The sequence below is a fragment of the Epinephelus moara genome, chromosome 14, assembly GCF_006386435.1.
Source record: "Epinephelus moara isolate mb chromosome 14, YSFRI_EMoa_1.0, whole genome shotgun sequence".
Lineage (NCBI taxonomy): Eukaryota > Metazoa > Chordata > Actinopteri > Perciformes > Serranidae > Epinephelus > Epinephelus moara.
This window is the reverse complement of record NC_065519.1, coordinates 23315716-23334804: the sequence shown is the minus strand read 5'-3', so window position 1 is coordinate 23334804 and position 19089 is coordinate 23315716. Positions and strand designations below refer to the sequence as shown.

Below are 19089 nucleotides of genomic sequence, written 5' to 3'. Positions count from 1 at the left end.
TCTCATTCTCAGACCGGTACACACTTTCATTGCTCACTGAGTCCCCTGGCGGCCAGACTGGGAACAGCAAGCTGAGACGCACAGCATAACGCAGTAAAAAGCCTGCTGTATGTCATAAATATAGAGCTGGAATTAATACACAGCTGTAGGTTATGGAATATAATTTAATGTTTTATATGACTTTCAAATCCACTCATAACTGGGTTTGTGTTACCAGCCTCATGATTTAATTGCCCTACTTACTGTGGATCATACTAAAAATAAATCTGTATATTTTTAAGAAAATGACACTTGAAATAAAATTAAGACTATTTGACGAATAATTAAACTTTTATTAGACCGGAAACGACCAAGTCTTGGCTGCGGAGCGTGTATGAAATATTTGTCCGGTGATGGAAATTCAGCTCAGGAATGCATTTTTTCCCCTCTGTGTGTGCGTCTCGGATGTTCCTCTGACTGGCTGTGAGGTAAGGAAACTAGTCCGTCCCTCTCTCCTGCAGCCATCCCATTGGTCCAGGCGGGACCTCAGGAATGTCCTCTAACTGTTTAAATAGCACTGGTATCGGCAGGATAAGTCAGTAGAATAAATCTAAGCACCGGAATAAATCCCGGACAGGAGCTCAGAGAGACTTTGCGACCATCATCTACCCAAAGCGCATGAGCTGCTGCAAGAGCTAAAGGAAGAGACACGGGATACATAATCGGACAAGCAAGGAGTTTTTTCTTAACTTATTTCAAAGGGATTTTTCATTTTAAAGGTTTGTACACTATTCTTATCATTATCTGTATTTATTTTTGACTGAATGTAGCCTGGATGTGTCCTGTAACAGTGTATGTGTTATTCCTGGTTGCATTATAGGGATCACTTCAGATTTCAACATGATGCTGTGCAGCATCTTTCTGCTGTTGATGCTTTGGAGCTGTGAAGGAGCAAGATTGGCAGGTGAGGATGGAAAAAAATTGTTAATAGTCTTTTTTACCTGTAAAATCTTTACTACTAGTTCCATATTTTAAGTTATCATCCTTACAGGGACTTTGACTGTAGCCGTGATACTCTCTTACTGTGATATTTTGATAATATTCCATAAGAAAGTTATATTTTTATAATGTTTTTGTTGTATTGTCACAGTAAATATAGCTTTTTACTTCTCGGGTTTCTTTGTTTTTCTGCATTTACATGCACACTGTCATTATGAGGGAAAAAAACTCAAGTCTTTTTTCTTTTCTTTGACCACAGAGAGTCGAGATGATAACAGTGTGTTTGACTTATTCGAGCTGGCCCGCGTAAACAAGAGACACCACGGTGTGAATTTGGTCAAAGGTGCAGATCCCTACAGCCCTGCATACAAGGTCCTGAACGCAGACCTGATCCCCCAAGTCCCTGACAGCGCCCTCAGGGACCTCCTCGACTCCATCCAGGCTGAGAGAGGCTTCCTCCTCCTGGTCAACCTGAAGCAGTTCAAGAAAACCAGGGGCAGCCTCCTGACCATCGAGAAGAACGACGGATCCGGACCCGTTTTTGAAATCATCTCCAACGGGAATGCCAACACTCTGGATGTGGTCTACTCCACCGAGAGCCAGCAGCAGGTCGTGTCCATAGAGGATGCCGGTTTGGCCACCGGGCACTGGAAGAACATCACGCTGTTTATTCAGGATGAACGGGTGCAGCTTTTCGTCGGCTGTGAGGAGATCAATATGTCAGACATGGAGTTGCCGATCCAGAAAGTGCTGTCCCAGGAGGTGGCTGACATCGCCAAGCTCAGGATTGGAAAGGGAGCTGTGAGGGACAGATTCATGGTAAGCTCACAGATATTTTGTGCTGACAGAGCAACTGGTGTAAGAAAATAAAGGTTTAACAGATGTAAGTGTCTCTTAACTGGAATTTATTGTCCTTCAGGGAGTGCTTCAGAATGTGCGCTTTGTCTTCGGGACCACTCTTGATGCCATACTGAGAAATAAGGGATGCCAGAGAGGAGGTAAGTCTGAGAAATAGATTGGTTTTCCTTAACTGTGTGGATCACATTCAAGTGCAAAATATGGAATACTACTTTGTGCTCCAGTGAGCAGATATTCATTTGTCTTATCTCCTCTTTGCCCCACTGCAGCTACCTCAATGGATGTCATGACCCTGGACAACCCAATTAACGGCTCCAGCCCTGCTATTAGGACTGATTACACCGGCCACAAATCCAAAGGTGAGACCTCCCCTCCCTAATGAGACAACTTTGTGTCTCTGGTCAACTGTGATTTCAAAGAGGTGAAGTAACTTATTGGACTCTTCTCTCCTTTATGCAGATCTGCAGTCTGTGTGCGGCTTCTCTTGTGAGGACATCGCCGGTATGTTTAAGGAGCTCAAGGGACTCGGTGTGGTTGTTAAACAGCTGACGAATAATCTCCGCAAAGTGGTAAGCTCCAAGGGCCATCAGGGTCTGCTCCTTGTCATTATTCACTCCCTCTTTTCCTCTTGTCTCCGTCTTCCCCTCCGCTTCCAGTCATTCCCAGTGCATAGCCACTTGTCGCTGTAATGGCAGTCCCCTGCCAAATCCTTAATGAGACCCATGTGAATACACAAATATGTTTGGCTGTCGGTTGCGTTTGCACTGCTTCGCTAGAGTCAAGCAATGTCTTAATCATGGTGTCGGTCAGTGATTCATTTGTATTGGAACTTTGGCAAAGTGAAAGTTTTCCATCCTCCATCCTGAGCAGCTCTCTTTTTCTTTTTCTCTCTTTTTTCCCCCAGTCTGAGGACAACACACTGCTGATGAATCAAATGAACATCCACAGTGGGATCTGCATCCACAACGGCATCGTGCACAATGACAAAGATGAATGGACCGTGGATGGCTGCACTGAGTGCACCTGCCAGGTAAGTGTCGTCACACCTGCTGGAATGCAGCCTTAAAGCAAGTCAGGAATCAGCTCAGGAAACTCGTTGCCGTGTTTCCTGTATCCCCGCTGTAATGAAGTGATAATAGTGTTTATGTCAGCACCTCTCTGTCTAACCACATCATCTCTGTCTGAAAGCCATCAACACTTCTTCTCAACTAGCAACAAAGCAGCATGGGGCCTTTTTCCCCACCAGCAACATCTAGTAAAGGTTATGTAATTAGTTAGGTGTTAGTGGGAGAGTGTTGGTGAGGATTATGCTTTTAATCAACACAGCAGGAGTGTTATGTCCCTGATAGAGATCACTCCATTGTGAAATGTAGCAATTAAGCTTGGAACAGCACCAGCAAAGCCTCAGTTTTTTTCTGTAGCCAGTCAACCAGTCAGCTCACTCATTATTCTTGTACTAATTCGACTGTTCCTCCATCCAGAACTCTGCTACAGTGTGTCGCAAAATCTCCTGCCCTCTGATCCCATGTGCTAACGCCACCGTGCCCGATGGAGAGTGCTGCCCTCGCTGTGGACCACGTAAGATCCTCTTTAAATCTGCTTGTAAATTTTCTTTACTTCCTTCTTGATGTTGTCCCCCCAAGATAACGATCCCTCTTCCCCCCATACAGCAAGCGACTACGCAGAGGACGGTTGGTCTGCCTGGTCTGACTGGACCCATTGTTCGGTGACTTGTGGTCGGGGCATCCAGCAGCGCGGACGCTCCTGTGACCGCATCAACAGCAACTGTGAGGGCACCTCTGTCCAGACCCGTGACTGCTACCCCCAGGAATGTGACAAACGCTGTAAGTCACTCAGCATTTTTGAGACAGCCATTGTGATCAGAAATATTCTCAGATTGAGAGCATGATGAATTAATTGTGTATGCGTTGCTCACAGTCAAACAGGATGGCGGTTGGAGCCACTGGTCTCCCTGGTCTTCATGCTCTGTGACTTGTGGTGAGGGGGTCATCACCCGGATACGCCTCTGCAACTCCCCCACACCCCAGATGGGTGGCAGGGACTGCCAGGGAGAAGGACGTCAAACCGAAATCTGCCAAAAGTCACCCTGTCCTAGTGAGTTGAATCTTATCAGCAAAGTATAGACAGTATGTTAGAGTGTATGAGTTCAAGGGAACATACTAAATGTTGTTTTTATGATATTTTTAAGTCAATGGAGGTTGGGGACCTTGGTCACCATGGGACACCTGCACTGTTACCTGTGGTGGAGGAGTCCAGACCCGCAAACGTCGCTGCTCTGACCCCGTCCCCAGATATGGAGGAAAGGACTGTGTTGGTGACGGTACTATGTCTCAAGTGTGCAACAAACAGGACTGCCCCATCGGTAGGCATTTGGTACTTAACATATATGGATAAAACAAGTCATTATTCACAACAGATTACCCTTTTAAGTGCCAATTCTTTTTCTCTACAGATGGTTGTCTCTCCAACCCATGCTTCCCTGGCGCCAAGTGCACGAGCTTCCCCGATGGCTCTTTCAGGTGCGGCAGGTGTCCACTTGGGTACACTGGGAACGGCATCACCTGCAAAGACATTGATGAGTGCAAGGAGGTTCCCGATGCTTGCCACACACATAACGGAGTCCATCGCTGTGAGAACACAGAACCTGGCTACAACTGCCTGCCCTGCCCTGCACGTTTCTCCGGTCCTCAGCCCTTTGGAAGAGGAGTGGAAATGGCAACTGCTAGAAAACAGGTTTGAGTTTTTTCTGACCCATTGTGCGTGTGGCTAGTAGGCTAGCTGCTTGCATTTTTATCAACTGTCTATAATTTTCTTTAGGTTTGCAAACCTCGCAACCCTTGCCAAGATGGTAGCCACGACTGTCATAAAAATGCAAACTGCATCTACTTGGGCGTCTTCTCCGAGTCCATGTTCCGCTGCGAGTGCAAGCCAGGGTATGCCGGAAATGGCCGAATCTGTGGAGAGGACAGTGACCTGGATGGATGGCCCAACATTGACCTCATTTGTGTGGAGAACGCCACCTACCACTGCAAGAAGGTAGCCAGACCCCACATTGACAGAAATCCAAAAGGCCATTATTACCCATCTGCAGCCTATTATTGTGATGATTGCCTCTTTAACCACCCCTTTGTTGCTTTACAGGATAACTGCCCCAGCCTTCCCAACTCTGGCCAGGAAGATCACGACAAAGATGGCCTGGGTGATGAATGTGACCATGATGATGACAACGATGGGATCCCCGATGATAGGGTGAGTCATCACAGCCGTTTATTTTAGCCCAAAGGAGTGCTTTCCTCAGAGACCAGACATAGCAATCAGCAGCAGCCATCCTTCCTTCGGGCAGTAGGAATGTAAAGTCTCCATGTGTGTGTGCTTTCACCAGAGAGTGGAAAACAAGTAGCATAGGATAAAGCCAGAATAGAGGACGAGGTGGCTTGTTGCCCATAATTCTTAGTGTGGATTTGGAAAGTTGGGCAAGAAAAATGCTGCGGTAAAAATTACCATCTCGCTCGCAGTGGAATATCACATTCCAATGAACACTGGAGAAAAAACGAGCCATGAAAAGCAGAGTTTTATTCCTATAAATACCCTTACTGAGAGTAATGACCCATTTTAGTAATTTAATGGCGCTTTTGATATTTCTCTTGAAATTTAGGACAACTGTCCAAGAGTGTACAACCCTGCCCAGTATGACGCCGACAGAGATGATGTTGGCGACAGCTGTGACAACTGTATATTCGAGGCTAACACTGACCAAACTGACACTGACAACAATGGAGAGGGTGATGCCTGTGCTGTTGACATTGATGGCGATGGTAAGTGGTTTATTCAGATTACATCCAAGTTATCTTTAACGCATTTCCTCAGCCTTGAAAAGCATTCGCACAGTCCTGAAGACTAAGATAAGCATGTTTTGACTCAACAGGTATTTTGAACGAGAACGACAACTGCCCATATGTTTACAACGTGGACCAGAGAGATACCGACAGAGACGGGGTGGGAGACCATTGTGACAACTGCCCACTGGAGCACAACCCTGATCAGGTAACATCAGATCACACCTTTTTAACATAGCCTTATCTGTCATGTAGCTATGAAGACGTCTCCTGTGGAGCACAAATCGCACCTGCTTTAATAAAAAAGAGGAATGTGACAGCTTTGAGGAAAAAATGAGTGCCTCACTCAATCTTTTCATCCACCTTTGGAACAAATATGAATGTGTAATTTTGCTGAGGTGCAGGGACACTGGACACTTGTCTGAAGGGACATTGCTTGCATACCTGAAAACAAGGGGCTACATTTAAATCAGTAGCACCTCTCATATTGAGGCTGGCGAGAAACAGTGAAGGGAGTTATTTGAAGCGAGGACAAGAGTCTTATAGAGCGAGTGGGAATTCTCACCATAAAGGAATTCGGTTCTCCTACAGATCGACTCTGACTCAGATCGCGTAGGAGACAAGTGCGACAACAACCAGGACATTGACGAGGATGGTCACCAGAACAACTTGGACAACTGCCCCTACATACCCAACGCCAACCAGGCAGACCATGACAAGGATGGCAAGGGTGACGCCTGCGACCATGACGATGACAACGACGGCATTCCTGATGACAAAGATAATTGTAGGCTGGCATTCAACCCTGATCAGCTGGACTCTGATGGTGAGTCTTTCTCTCGAGGTTGTGTCATATGTGGTCTTTGAAACAGTGGTGATTTGTCAATTTATTGATTTCTGTCAGGTTTAGTTTTGGAGCTCCTTGTCCATCTTTGTGATCTCCATGTCTATGTTTTCCTTTCAGGTGATGGCCGTGGTGATGTGTGCAAAGATGATTTTGACCAAGACAATGTTCTGGACATCTACGATGTGTGCCCCGAGAACTTTGCCATCAGTGAAACAGACTTCCGCAGATTCCAAATGGTTCCTCTGGACCCCAAGGGCACCTCCCAGATTGACCCCAACTGGGTGGTCCGGCATCAGGGCAAGGAGTTGGTGCAGACCGTCAACTGCGACCCTGGCATTGCTGTTGGTAAGTAACACACAGACAGACAGCTCGCTGCATGGACACAAAGTGGTAGCGAACTGTCTCTAAACCATCTCTTATCTTAATTCAGGTTTTGATGAGTTCAGCGCAGTGGATTTCAGTGGAACTTTCTTCATCAACACGGACAGAGACGATGACTATGCCGGATTCGTGTTCGGCTACCAGTCCAGTTCACGTTTCTACACAGTGATGTGGAAACAGATCACACAGACCTACTGGTCTCACACACCCACAAGAGCTCAGGGCTACTCTGGTCTGTCAATCAAAGTGGTTAACTCCACCACCGGTCCTGGTGAGCATCTGAGGAACGCCCTGTGGCACACCGGAGACACCCCCGGACAGGTGAGTTTTGTTGACTTAGAGATGTTATTCAGCACTATGTTTGTAGCTTTTCTCACTTTAACCATCATAATTCATTGTTTATAGGTGCGCACTCTGTGGCACGACCCCAAGAACATCGGCTGGAAGGACTTCACCGCCTACAGATGGCATCTGACCCACAGACCCAAGAGTGGACTTATTAGGTGAGTTCAAAACCTCCAAAGCACTTAATGACAAATCTGCATAATTTGTATCAAAATGGCAAGAGCTCATGTGATTACATTTGATTTTTTAGAGTGGTCATGTATGAAGGCAAGAGAATCATGGCCGATTCTGGAAACATCTATGACAAGACATACGCTGGCGGGCGACTAGGCTTGTACGTCTTCTCTCAGGAGATGGTTTACTTCTCAGACCTTAAATACGAATGCAGAGGTAAGCACATGAGCAATGGTTTGATATTTCCAAAACAGAATGGTTTCACCACCTTAGACTTTATTTGTAACATGCTTTCTTTCTTAAATTTCTTTCAGATACATAATTTGACCACAGAGCCTTCCAGAAGGATGTCTGTCCATATGAATATATAATACGAGACCTGGATCGATATCTCTTAATTTTTTTTTCTTTTGAGAACTGCACATCGGAGGAATGACGAGCAAGTGAGCTAACATGAGGTAAACTGACCTCAGGACTTTAAGCCAAATGAAAGTTCAATGATGATTCTGCACCACTGCACCAAACTCAAATTGTGAGCGCAGCTCTGCTCAGAAGAAATTGGCCCCTCTCACTTAGTTGCTCTGACCTGCATTGAAGTGGGGGGCCACGTTTTTATTGCTTTGCACACCTGAACTGTTGGCAGTATTCCTCTGTGGAGGAGGGACCAAAGGGAAGAGTGTTCCATGTTTTTATTTTATAATTATTATTATTATTTTTGAGCATTAATATACATCTGCTGTGGACTCAAAGATGCTTGTTTCAGTATGAAGAAAGCAGTAGGAGAACTTTCTTAGGCCGGGGTCAATGTACCCCTTGAAGGAACTGTTGAGGGACCATGGACAGTATGGACTGACTGTTACTATCAAAGAGAGTGAATGTTGTTTGTGTGTTTGTGCATACGTGCCACCCAACAAGTATAGTTATGAAGACAACCACGTCAATTCTTAAGACAAAAATAATTCCTTTTAACCACCCCTCACCCTACTGTCACGCAGACCTGTCTGTACAAGGTCTCATATTTAGCCGACGCTTAGGGCTGGCCCAGAACATTCGTCTTCTCAGGAAAGAGCACTAGAAGAAACGAGGACAGCACAAAATTCAGGACAGCACAGGGCCCCGAAGCAGGTGCACTGAACACTGCTTTGGAACAGTAATCATTAGCAAATACTTTGTTAATATCTCTAATCTGTACTGAAAGTGTCAAGGGACGTAAACAGCGAGGGCCAGTCTATTTCCTGTCATGAGTTAACCATTTTAAGTATGGCTGTTTGTGTTTACTTTTTTACCATACAGGCTTTAACTCTCGCTCATCACATATTAAAATGTTGACAGCAATCTACTCCGATGAACTGAAATCAATACCCACTAATGGCAAGATACGGCATTACATTTGACCAAACCAGTAAAAAAAGTCAAAGATAGGCATCACTTACAGCATCTCTTAAATATTCTGCTTCTGCACAGTGTGCATGACGGGTGTGCCTGAGCTTGTGTGTACATTTCTGACAAGGGAAAATCAAAGGAAACCCTTCATGTACAAATATTACCTCATTAATTCTTTTTGTATTGAGGCCAGCAATACACAAGAATCACTTGTCTTAGCAACAGAGTATAAATTGGTTGGCTTCTTTTTTTTTATTTAGCAAGACTTTAGTATCATTTATATGCTGTATATAAGATATTTTTCTAGAAGCCCAAACAGGAACGTAAAGGATTAAAGAAATGTTGTCTTGACTATGTTTTGCTATATGTATTTCCTGTGCATTTTTTTTTTTTTTGGATAAATTATTATGTTTGTTCTATGTTGAGGTTATTTCATTTGTGTAGATATATGCTATTTAAATAATTTATCTAGAAGCGTAGCCTCATATGGAAGCGTTTCTGTCTGTATAAACTTATTTGCACACTGACATGAGGATGTCTTTGTTATTTTGGTTTTTGTATGTGTCTTTTTTTAATTATTAGTGAAGCTTTTCTATAAACTTTGTACTATAGTTTCTACCCAAAGTGCTGTTTATACTCCTACCTGGTATTTTGTAATGTCAAGTGAACAATAAACACTTTAGAAAAAAAACTACTCTGGTCGTTTGGTGTCTTTTTGGGCAAGCAAACAGTTAAATAGTCTCAGAACTTCTTTCTGAGTGATTTTTGGACTTCATATCTACTCTGATTGAGGTCTTCTCCCTAAAAAAGCAAAAGGAGCCGAGCCATGCTGTGTCAAGCAACTGGAATCCATTAGTTGAGTCTGGAGAAGCCTTGGAGAAAGGGAGTATCCTTGGGAGTCAACAGCAGGAAAACTCAACATGAAGTATAACCCACTTACACAGCTCATCCATACAGATCTGATTACACATTACACAGGCATTTCCTTACACCTTCAAAACAACGACACCACACGTGAGATTTAGACACGAGGAATTTTGCACTCTTGAGTGATGAATTCACTCTCTTTTGGGATGTAAACTTGCGGCTGTGGTCCGCTCTTGCCAGCAAGAATGTGCATTGAAATTCCACAGTTTTCATAAAAACGTCTCAATAAAACTTGTCAAAGTAGATGAAGTATCCACATGAGAGTGGGTCTGCAGCTCGCCGACTGCTACGCTGTTCAGACCTTGCCCCAGTATAACACCAGAAAACAGAATTCAGACTGCTCACTTAGATGTTTCACAGGGCCTGAAAGAGCTGTAATCTAAGGCACCAGTGAGGGTCGTGCCAGAAAACCCAGACAGTCTCAGTATGCCGCAGGTCTCTTTACATTAGAGGTGACCTCATTCTTACCACACTGAGCTCACTGTGTTTCCATTACCCCAAATGAGCGGCGGATCTTCCCTTCTGAAGATGTATTGTGTCAATGACATGAATGGTGTTGTAAAACAGATTCATGCTGCATATGTATCTAGAAAATTATAACAAATCTATTAAATAATCTAGTGCGATCAGTCTTTAAAGTGTTTGCGTGTGCTCTTTTGGACCCGTGCTGAGGTGTCTGTTAAGATTCCCGAACAGATAGCGCTGCACGTTTCACTGACAGCAGGGCTCTCGCTGGGGTTTGACCTTGAAGGCTCACCTGGCTGCTGAGTTGTCAGCCCAGAGGAATGTGAGCAAAATCCTGCCATTAAGACGGGGTCAGAACGTGTGGGTGAGGTGAAGAGTGAGGCGAACAGGCCCGTAGGTGTCCAGTGCTGGGTGAGAGGAAAGGCAGGACCTATTGGCTGAGGTCAGCCAGGTGCGGACTTGCTACTCACGCTGTGCGAGCAAGAGCAAACACAAGTCCTGTCAACAGGTCCACAAATCTCCCGAGCCAAAAAGCATAATAAGCTGACCATCTTTTTAAATGAAAATTAAGATGGAAAGAGGTCACAAGGGTCCAGTCTCAGAGGACCCTACTAATCTGATGCACTCTGAACCAAATCACCTATAGAGGCAAGAATGACAGGAATGCTGAGGTGGATCTGAATATGAGTCCTGTGCAGCACAAATCATCTCTCTGTCCTCTTCAACAGCAACACATAACTGACAGGGCTTAAAGAAAGATGGCCTTGTCATAAAACTTGATTTATGCAGCAGAAAGACGTAAATACATGACCAGAGAAAACAGGGGAAAAGGACTGTGGCTTTCACTTTTGCTCAAGTGGTAGAAATTCTACAACAACCAAAATGCACTGCACCGCACTGGATTAACTAACACTAGTGGGTGGCATGATGCAAGCTTGTCCGTTTTGACACAAGAAATAATATGGCAGCCGGCTGCTAACAAGTGTTCTCGTATTACCGTTAAACAGTACACCAAAATATGTTTCTAACAACATTTTAGGCAAGAAATGGGCAGCACATTAACAGAATCTTGGTTCATAGTTGATCAGCGCTGCTTCATTTTACAGTTTGATCAGACATTGGAGGGCGGTCACTCTCTCTCGACCCACTTCTATACTTTTTCGGTGCTTTCAGACCTAGAGTTGTCTTGCTTCGATCCGAATCAGGGACTAACTTTGTTACAAAGTTGCATAATTGCCTAGAGTTGGTTCGTGTTCTCATGGCAGCATTTACAAGTGGTCCAGATCAAATGACTTGTGCGAGAAAGCTGCTCTTGATTGGTCAGGATTTTAATGCGGGAAAAATGCAGGAAGCAAACCAAACATTGAAGAAGAGTACACGCAAGATAAATGTGACACTTTCTAATGTCAGAGGAGGAGGTGCACATTAATAATCCTCCTGGACTGTAACATGCTCATGTTTAACCCAAACAATGTGTAATGTGACTGCAGTTGGTTTGGATCGAAGATGGAGCACGTTCTCACCACCATTCTTCGTTTGTAGTCGCACTGAGACCACCTCTTCAAGAACGTCTCGGTCCGGTTGTTTTGGTGCGCAACCGAGTGCGATTGCTGTGTTCACACCTGCCCAAATGAACCACACTTAGGGGGCAGGCAAACCTGAGTTCGATTGAACCAAACCAAACAGGGCAGGTGTGAAAGCATCCTTTGTGTTCGTGGTGCGGAAGTACAATCTGTAGTTTGAGCAACAGCCCAAGAGCCGGCGACAATCCTAAACATTTGGGCCCAGGCAAAAAAGTTTGCCACATTCTATCCACACATACTGCCCACCTTGTTATGATACAAAGCTGGTTGAAAATCAGCACAGTATCTCTTTAAAGTAAATACAATATAGTGTTCAGAATCCACCCAGCAGCCCCGCTGCTATCAGCTCAGTGTTTATGTGTGCAGTAGAACATTCTGCGGCCACCGTACCCGGTTATTAGATTTAATGACAGCAATTTTCTGTTCTCATTTATGATACTCGGGTTAATACAAAGGGTGGCCCTGCTGCTCTGTTTCCTCATGCAGGGCTATAAACACAAATAAAAACAATGGGACACAATCCGGCTGCATATTGAAAACACAGACACCAATTAGGTTAAAAAATTCCCTCAGGTGCCAAATAACCAAAAGTTAGAACTTTATTTTTTCAATACTGATACATGGTGGACGATGCACATATAAAAGACAGTTTAGTTACATCTACATAAATCGAAAAGCTTTACAGTGTCCTAAATAATCACGAGGAGTTTGTGAGTTTAAAATGTCTATTGTGAAAGTGACAAATTCTGGTCATAAAGTATGTTTAGATTCCAGTTAGTTTCTCTTACAACCCCCTATGAACCTGATAGATACATCCCGGCAATGATGCATCCTAATAGACTCTCTGATAACAGGGCTTCAGATGGGTCAGGGCCATCTCAGTCATTTTGAGGGTCTTGTGGCACTGTCAATCATCTCAAGATCCTGGGTGCCGCTCTCTGTGAGCTCGCATTCCTCCAACAGACGAAGTAACTGCTCCTCAGTGAGATCTGGTGACTCGTTCTGCAGGACGACACAAACATAATGCATGTATGACTTTAAAAGATGTATGATTTTTAGGCGACGGGGTTACATAAAAACATAGTCAATGATAATGCGCACACAGTCAACCTCTGGCAGCATCGAGGTTACATGTCCCGATTATTACAGAGGCGATGACAGAATATTTTTCATTCTAACTGCTGATGTCCTCCTAACATCCTCCCTGAACGTGTTCCTATTACAAAGATCCATTACTGGGCTTAAACCTGTACTCATGACTAATCCAGACAATTTGTTGTATTAATGCATGACCTGTGATAACAGTGGCAGTTCATAATAATATAACTGCGCTCCTCCCCCTGTGCCTAGTTGGAAGCCGTCCGGGACAAACACTTCCAGTTGGATATAAGTGTTGTTTTTCTACTGATAAGTCAGACTCCTCACATGCAGCCTTCTGGGAGTGCATGTGAGTTCAAGGAGAAACGCCAGCCTTTTAAAAGTAGGTTACGAGGGAAAGGGTTCAGAATTTGAATAAATGTCTGTATCTATTCACAGGATTGATGCGTCAACTGGCAGCTGTTATTTCTGATTCCAAATTGGCTGTGTAAACTTTTAATTCCTCTATCATAATAATAAAGCGTGACATGATTAATTTACCTACACATGACGGATCACAGACAGTTGCCATCTCTTGATGTGAGAATGCTGTACTTTGTTTAGACAGCTGCAACCCGACAGTCAATTTCTTCCAGTAATATCAAGTCATTACCGTTTCATGACACCAGCATTATGCCAGAGAGGTGTCCAGGAGAGCCAGACCTTAAATATCTGAGTGGAATAGTAATCACTGTCACTGTTGTCCAAGCATGTGCACTCCTGTTTCTTGCTGTCATCCCACGCTGAACAGAATGTCCCTGGCTTTAACGAAGGGATGACCTGGTCTAGTTATTCTGTCCCTGTCCTGATGCGATGGCATTGTTTAAGCGTTTTGGCTATTTGGGGGCAGCGGAACCAGCCGTTGAAATCGAAATATCATTGAAATATCATTACTTCATCAAGCTAAAATACTGTTAGCAAACACGTTCAGCTCTCTTTTGGTCTCCATCAACTCCTGAGGGAAATATCTGGCCTTTTAGCTGCTCCAACCTTGTGTGTCAACTGTTTGTCTCTGGGCAGTGATGGGTCGCCACATGGAAACTGTTCAGATTAGACATTGGAATTTTTAGGTTTTTGAGTAGAACCAAATGTAGGATTGTGTTTTATAGCATGAAGAATATGTTAGACCTGCAATGAAACAGACTGTGCAAGCTCAGGCACTTTCTAAACCCACTATATGCAGACATATGTGATGGGGTGTTATGTGATGGGATGCAAAGATGCTTAACATGCAGCAAGATGAAAAAAATCTGATTTTATGAGACATTTGAAAAGTACATACATTCACTCCCTTTATTAGTTACACCTGTTCATCTGTCCACCAATCACGTGGCAGCAATTCAATGCATTTAGGCATGTAGACATGGTCAAGACTGAGCATCAGAATGAGGTAGAAAGGTGATTTAAGTGACTTTAAACATGGCATGGTTGTTGGTGCCTAATCTACTGGGATTTTCACCACAACCATCTCTAGGGTTTACAGAGGATGGTCTGAAGAAGAGAAAATATCCAGTGAGTTTTGAAGCCAGAGGTCAGAGGAGAATGGCCAGACTGGTTCAAGATGATAGAAAGGCAACAGTAGCTCAATAACCACTGGTTACAACCAAGGTCTGCAGAAGACCATCTCTGAACCAACAACACGTTGAACCTTGAAGCAGATGGGCTACAGCAGCAGAAGACCACACCAGGTGCCACTCCTGTCAGCTAACAACAGGAGACTGAGGCTACAATTCACACAGGCTCACCAAAACTGGACAATAGAAGAAGCCATCTTCTGATGGCTACTTCCAGCAGGATAACGCACCATGTCACAAAGCTCAAATCATCTCAAACTGGTTTCTTGAACATGACAGTGAGTTCACTGTACTCCAATGGCCTCCACAGTCACCAGATCTCAATCCAATAGAGCACCTTTGGGATGTGGTGGAACGGGAGATTCACATCATGGATGTGCAGCCGACAAATCTGCAGCAACTGTGTGATGCTATCATGTCAATATGGACCAAAATCTCTGAGGAATGTTTCCAGCACCTTGTTGAATCTATGCCACCAAGAATTAAAGGGATACTGCACCCAAAAATGAAAATTCAGCCATTATCTACTCACCAATATGCCGACGGAGGCCCTGGTGAAGTTTTAGAGTCCTCACATTCCTTGCGGAGATCGGCAGGGGGAGCAGCTAGCACACCTAATGGCTGACGGCGCCCCAGACTAACGTCCAAGAACACAAAATTGAAACCACAAAATATCTCCAACATGCTCATCCGTAGTGATCCAAGTGTGCTGCAGCCCCGACATAAAAAGTTGTTTTATGTGACTACAGGCTACAGTGAGGCTAAAAACAGAGTTCAAATGATGTTTTTTGAAACAACTTTTTATGTCGGGGCTCCAGGATACTTGGATCACTACAGATGAGCATGTTGGAGATATTATGTGGTTTCAATTTTGTGTTCTTGGATGTTAGTCTAGGGCGCCGTCAGCCATTAGGTGCGCTAGCCGTTCCCCCCGCCGATCTCCGCAAGGGATGTGAGGACTCTAAATCTTCACCAGAGCCTCCGTTGGCATATGGGTGAGTAGATAATGGCTGAATTTTCATTTTTGGGTGCACTATCCCTTTAAGGCAGGTCTGAAGGCAAAATGGGGTCCAACCTGGTACTAGCAAGGTGTACCTATTAAAGTACAATATTTATTGACCGTTTGTTCACATGAATGTGAGAGATGGTCAAACAGTTAAAAATGTAAAAACTGTAGTTTTATTATTCAAATTTATTTGACTCCATGCTAATAAGTACACTTCAAGTAGTGTCTTCAGACACTGAAAGAAAAATTGACAGTTTTATATTGCCTAGTTTTTCTCTTTAGATGTTGGGGACACAAACCTTGCAGCGCTCATGGAATGACTCTGGGTACAGAGTGTTTGTCAGGGACTTTGTGCTGAAAACAGCTGCCTGCTGCGGCTGTGCTAAGTTAGCTTAGCACAAAGACACTGGCTTGCTTTGCAACAAGACACAACTTGCTAATCAGGTTTACCGGTTTCCAGACTCAATGCTAAACTAAGTTAAGTGGCTGATGGCTTTAGCTTCATACTGTAGTGGTGCAAGACAGTGAACATGCATATTTCCCAACATGTCAAATGACAAATTTATATATACAAGTATTCATTATTGCAGTTTTGAGATCCACAGACAGAAGTTCAAATGCAACTTTAATAATAACCTTTATATTTGGGTGTTGGAAAAAATACAGTGTGACGCATCTGTCCTGAGACACAGCAAATTTTGTGCTCATGTAGCTGTTTTCCCCCTTTTACCCACATCCCGCTGAGTCACTCAGGACAAAATCACATTCCTGTGTCTCATCTATCCCCACTAGCTGAATCTAATACTCTTCATCGATCATCTGTATTCCTCCTCTTACCAGCCCAGCCTTTGAAACTCTCCAGCATCTCACCAGGACCCCGCTGCTGATGGACATCTTTCAGAAAAATCTAGTCCATGTTCAAAGTCCTTCAGAATGTAATGACACCCTTCAGGTCATGGCAGGTTGGGCCATGTTACACATTTATGACCCCTTCAATTACACATTACACAGACGCTGCAAATCCTCTCCGTCCAACGGACAGGAGACCACAGGCACCACTGACACATTCCAGCCTCCGTGCCCCCTGCAGCACTGCATGTTTCTCTTTTGACATGCATGTAGCAAGACATGCCGCTGGACTTGACCTTCACCTCTAAATGAAAAAGCAGAATAACATAGTCCTATGTCCAAATTGTGCATGCACAAACCATATATACTTGTACCAAGTTGATGTCTCAGCATTTTGGATACACTTTGCTTCCCTTCTGTGTTTATCCTACATCTTAATAGGTGTAAATGACATCACACTCCAAGAATAAATGATTTGCTTGGAACTGTAACATTTGCACAAACATAAGTGAGCCATAACAGCAACTTGAGACATGTGGCACAAAAAAAAAAGGTCACGTCAATTACGGGCATGTCAGCGTTTGAGTGTCGTGAATGGGGCAATAAAAAAGTGCCCCACTGGCTGGAGTACTAATGGCCAGAAATGCCTTTAACCAGTACCAGCCGGACATATGCGGAATACAAGTTAGACTTTCCGACAGAGAGGAGGGAAAAAGAGATGGGGGAAAGTGTATTTTTTACTGCCGTGACAAAATGCTGTGACTCTTTGAAAGCGGTTGACCTCAGGTGCCCTTAATACCAGGGAGGCCAAGAGTGTCTGTGGGTGACTGATATGTGTTTTCCTGTCTGTCTAGTCTCTAAAAAGCCAGTTAAAGAAAACTATTACAGCCAGCTCAGCTCTTTACAGTCCCAGTTTTAGCTTCACGGCAGACGCCATATTCATTTCAGTTACCAGCAGAGTAAAGAGCTGCGAACACAGAAAAGCTGTCCAAAGAAAACACATGATATGTTTGATTGAGGTGGTTCCAGAGAATAACCCGTCTCCACTGGGTTATCACCGAGACAGGAACAACAATGTCGAGCCTGGTTGGAAGTTGTCAACACAGCATTATCATCAGACTGATTCCACGAGGAAACGGATGAATAGAGCAGCAGGAGATAAAAGTTTTATCAAAACTAAACAAGCTTCTGTTTTCAAGCTGCCATGAGTGGCTTTTGTGAGAGCAAACACACTGCGAGAGAAGATCTAAATACATACATAAAGATAAGTATTTTTTCTTGGCGACCGTTGCTGAGTCAAAGGAAGTGCGCAGCTGTGTGAGCTGATACACTCGAGGCTGGTTTTGGAGTTATTCCCAAAACATACATCCTCTGGCATAAACATGTGAAATACAAGCTGGACAATCTATGGACTCGGGCCCTCCACATTTTGGCCTCTCGTCAACATGCAAACAGATTTAGGTCAGTGAAATGGAGACTTTTGAAAACGCCTTCTACAGTGCAGATTTTTTAAAACTCCAATTACTTTGTATCTGTGAGGATGTGCAAAACAAGCACTTGAGAAACGATGACGTCATCTCAATTTGCACATGCCACTTGCTACTTTGTGTAATGAGCATGCGACAGAAACCTTAACATTAATGGCAGACTACCAGTATGTTTATGTTTTGTTAGCACTGCTTGATCTAATGAAGCTCAGCCTAAGTTCTATCAGGAAGACTTTCTTTATGCTATATCCATTCACAATTCTCTCCCATTCTATCCCATTCACACCACTTCCACCCATCAGCTGACTATGGGTGTTCCCTCTCCGCATGCCCATCAAACTTTGCCACGATCTCCTTCAGTCATTCATGTTCCTGCTGCCAAACTTTAAATCTGTTCTCCTCTCTGCTCCTGTCAGCTGTCATTTTAGGCAGGATCGTTGCGCCCTCCCCCACCCCATTCACATCCAGTCATCTTAACCAGAGCCCCGGACAAGCTCAACAAAAGCCCACTCCTGTTCACATCCACATCCTAAGCTCCCTCTTCATCTCATCACCACCATTACTACCACCAGCGTCTAGACTTCATAGGGGAGGATCCTTTATCTACTACGTCTTTACCAGGTCCTGGAATAGATGACATCACAATGATTTGCCGGTTTTGTAATTTGAGAGAGAAGGAGAGGAACTGAGTGCTTTACCATAAATAAGGACTGGTGTGACAGTGGAAATGAGAGGTGCTGTCCTGATCCTGCTGTGGATCACTGCATCTGTATAGAGGTGGCTGCAGTACTGCGCTGCCTGTGTTCGGGAGGAGTGACCATACAGCCATCTTGATGAGGTCAGAATGTGTGGACAGTTAAATCACTCCACAGCCAGGAGCTATGTATTACCAGTCAGACAATTATAAAGCTAACAATGAAAGAAGATGCATAAAAGAACTAAATCACAGTGCACTAGTTAACCCTATGGGCCCTGGGCGTTTTTGGGGTATTTTTACTGCCTTTACTTTTAAGCTCATATCACAGTCATAAAGGCTACATACACATGCTATATCTTGTTTGTTTTTTTCAGGACAATCTGGGCTAACCAGATTTGCCATCATTCCATGTCCTCCTATGTGCCTGTATTTTATATTAATTTTATATCAATGAAAAAAACAAATCCGTGTGACTAAATTCTTACATTTTTACATGTATCTCACCATAGCAAGTTGGAAAATGACATATTCTGCCATATAT

At 44.0% G+C, this 19089-nt stretch overlaps 2 protein-coding genes across 3 annotated transcripts in view; one reads left to right on the top strand and one right to left on the bottom strand.

The window, feature by feature from the left end:
- The first annotated feature begins 587 nt into the window (after positions 1-587).
- Positions 588-9517, top strand: LOC126400762 (thrombospondin-1-like). Its single transcript, XM_050061694.1, has 22 exons — positions 588-758; positions 860-943; positions 1238-1797; positions 1898-1976; positions 2106-2195; positions 2296-2405; positions 2741-2866; positions 3318-3414; positions 3507-3680; positions 3775-3951; positions 4046-4219; positions 4310-4590; positions 4675-4893; positions 4999-5106; positions 5513-5672; positions 5783-5901; positions 6285-6519; positions 6658-6885; positions 6971-7242; positions 7327-7424; positions 7517-7656; positions 7755-9517. The coding sequence occupies exons 2-22, from the start codon at positions 880-882 to the stop codon at positions 7760-7762; spliced, it is 3519 nt and encodes a 1172-aa protein (XP_049917651.1). The 5' UTR covers positions 588-758; positions 860-879; the 3' UTR covers positions 7763-9517.
- A 2762-nt stretch (positions 9518-12279) lies between these two features.
- The window catches only part of fsip1 (fibrous sheath interacting protein 1), a 48913-nt gene continuing 42103 nt past the window's right edge, over positions 12280-19089 (bottom strand). The window contains exon 9 of one of the 2 annotated variants that reach the window (XM_050062019.1): positions 12280-12800. In XM_050062019.1, the coding sequence (XP_049917976.1) occupies positions 12681-12800 (120 nt within the window). In that variant the 3' untranslated portion in view covers positions 12280-12680. The remainder of the gene's footprint in view (positions 12801-19089) is intronic. The other variant, XM_050062018.1, reaches the window with a different exon arrangement.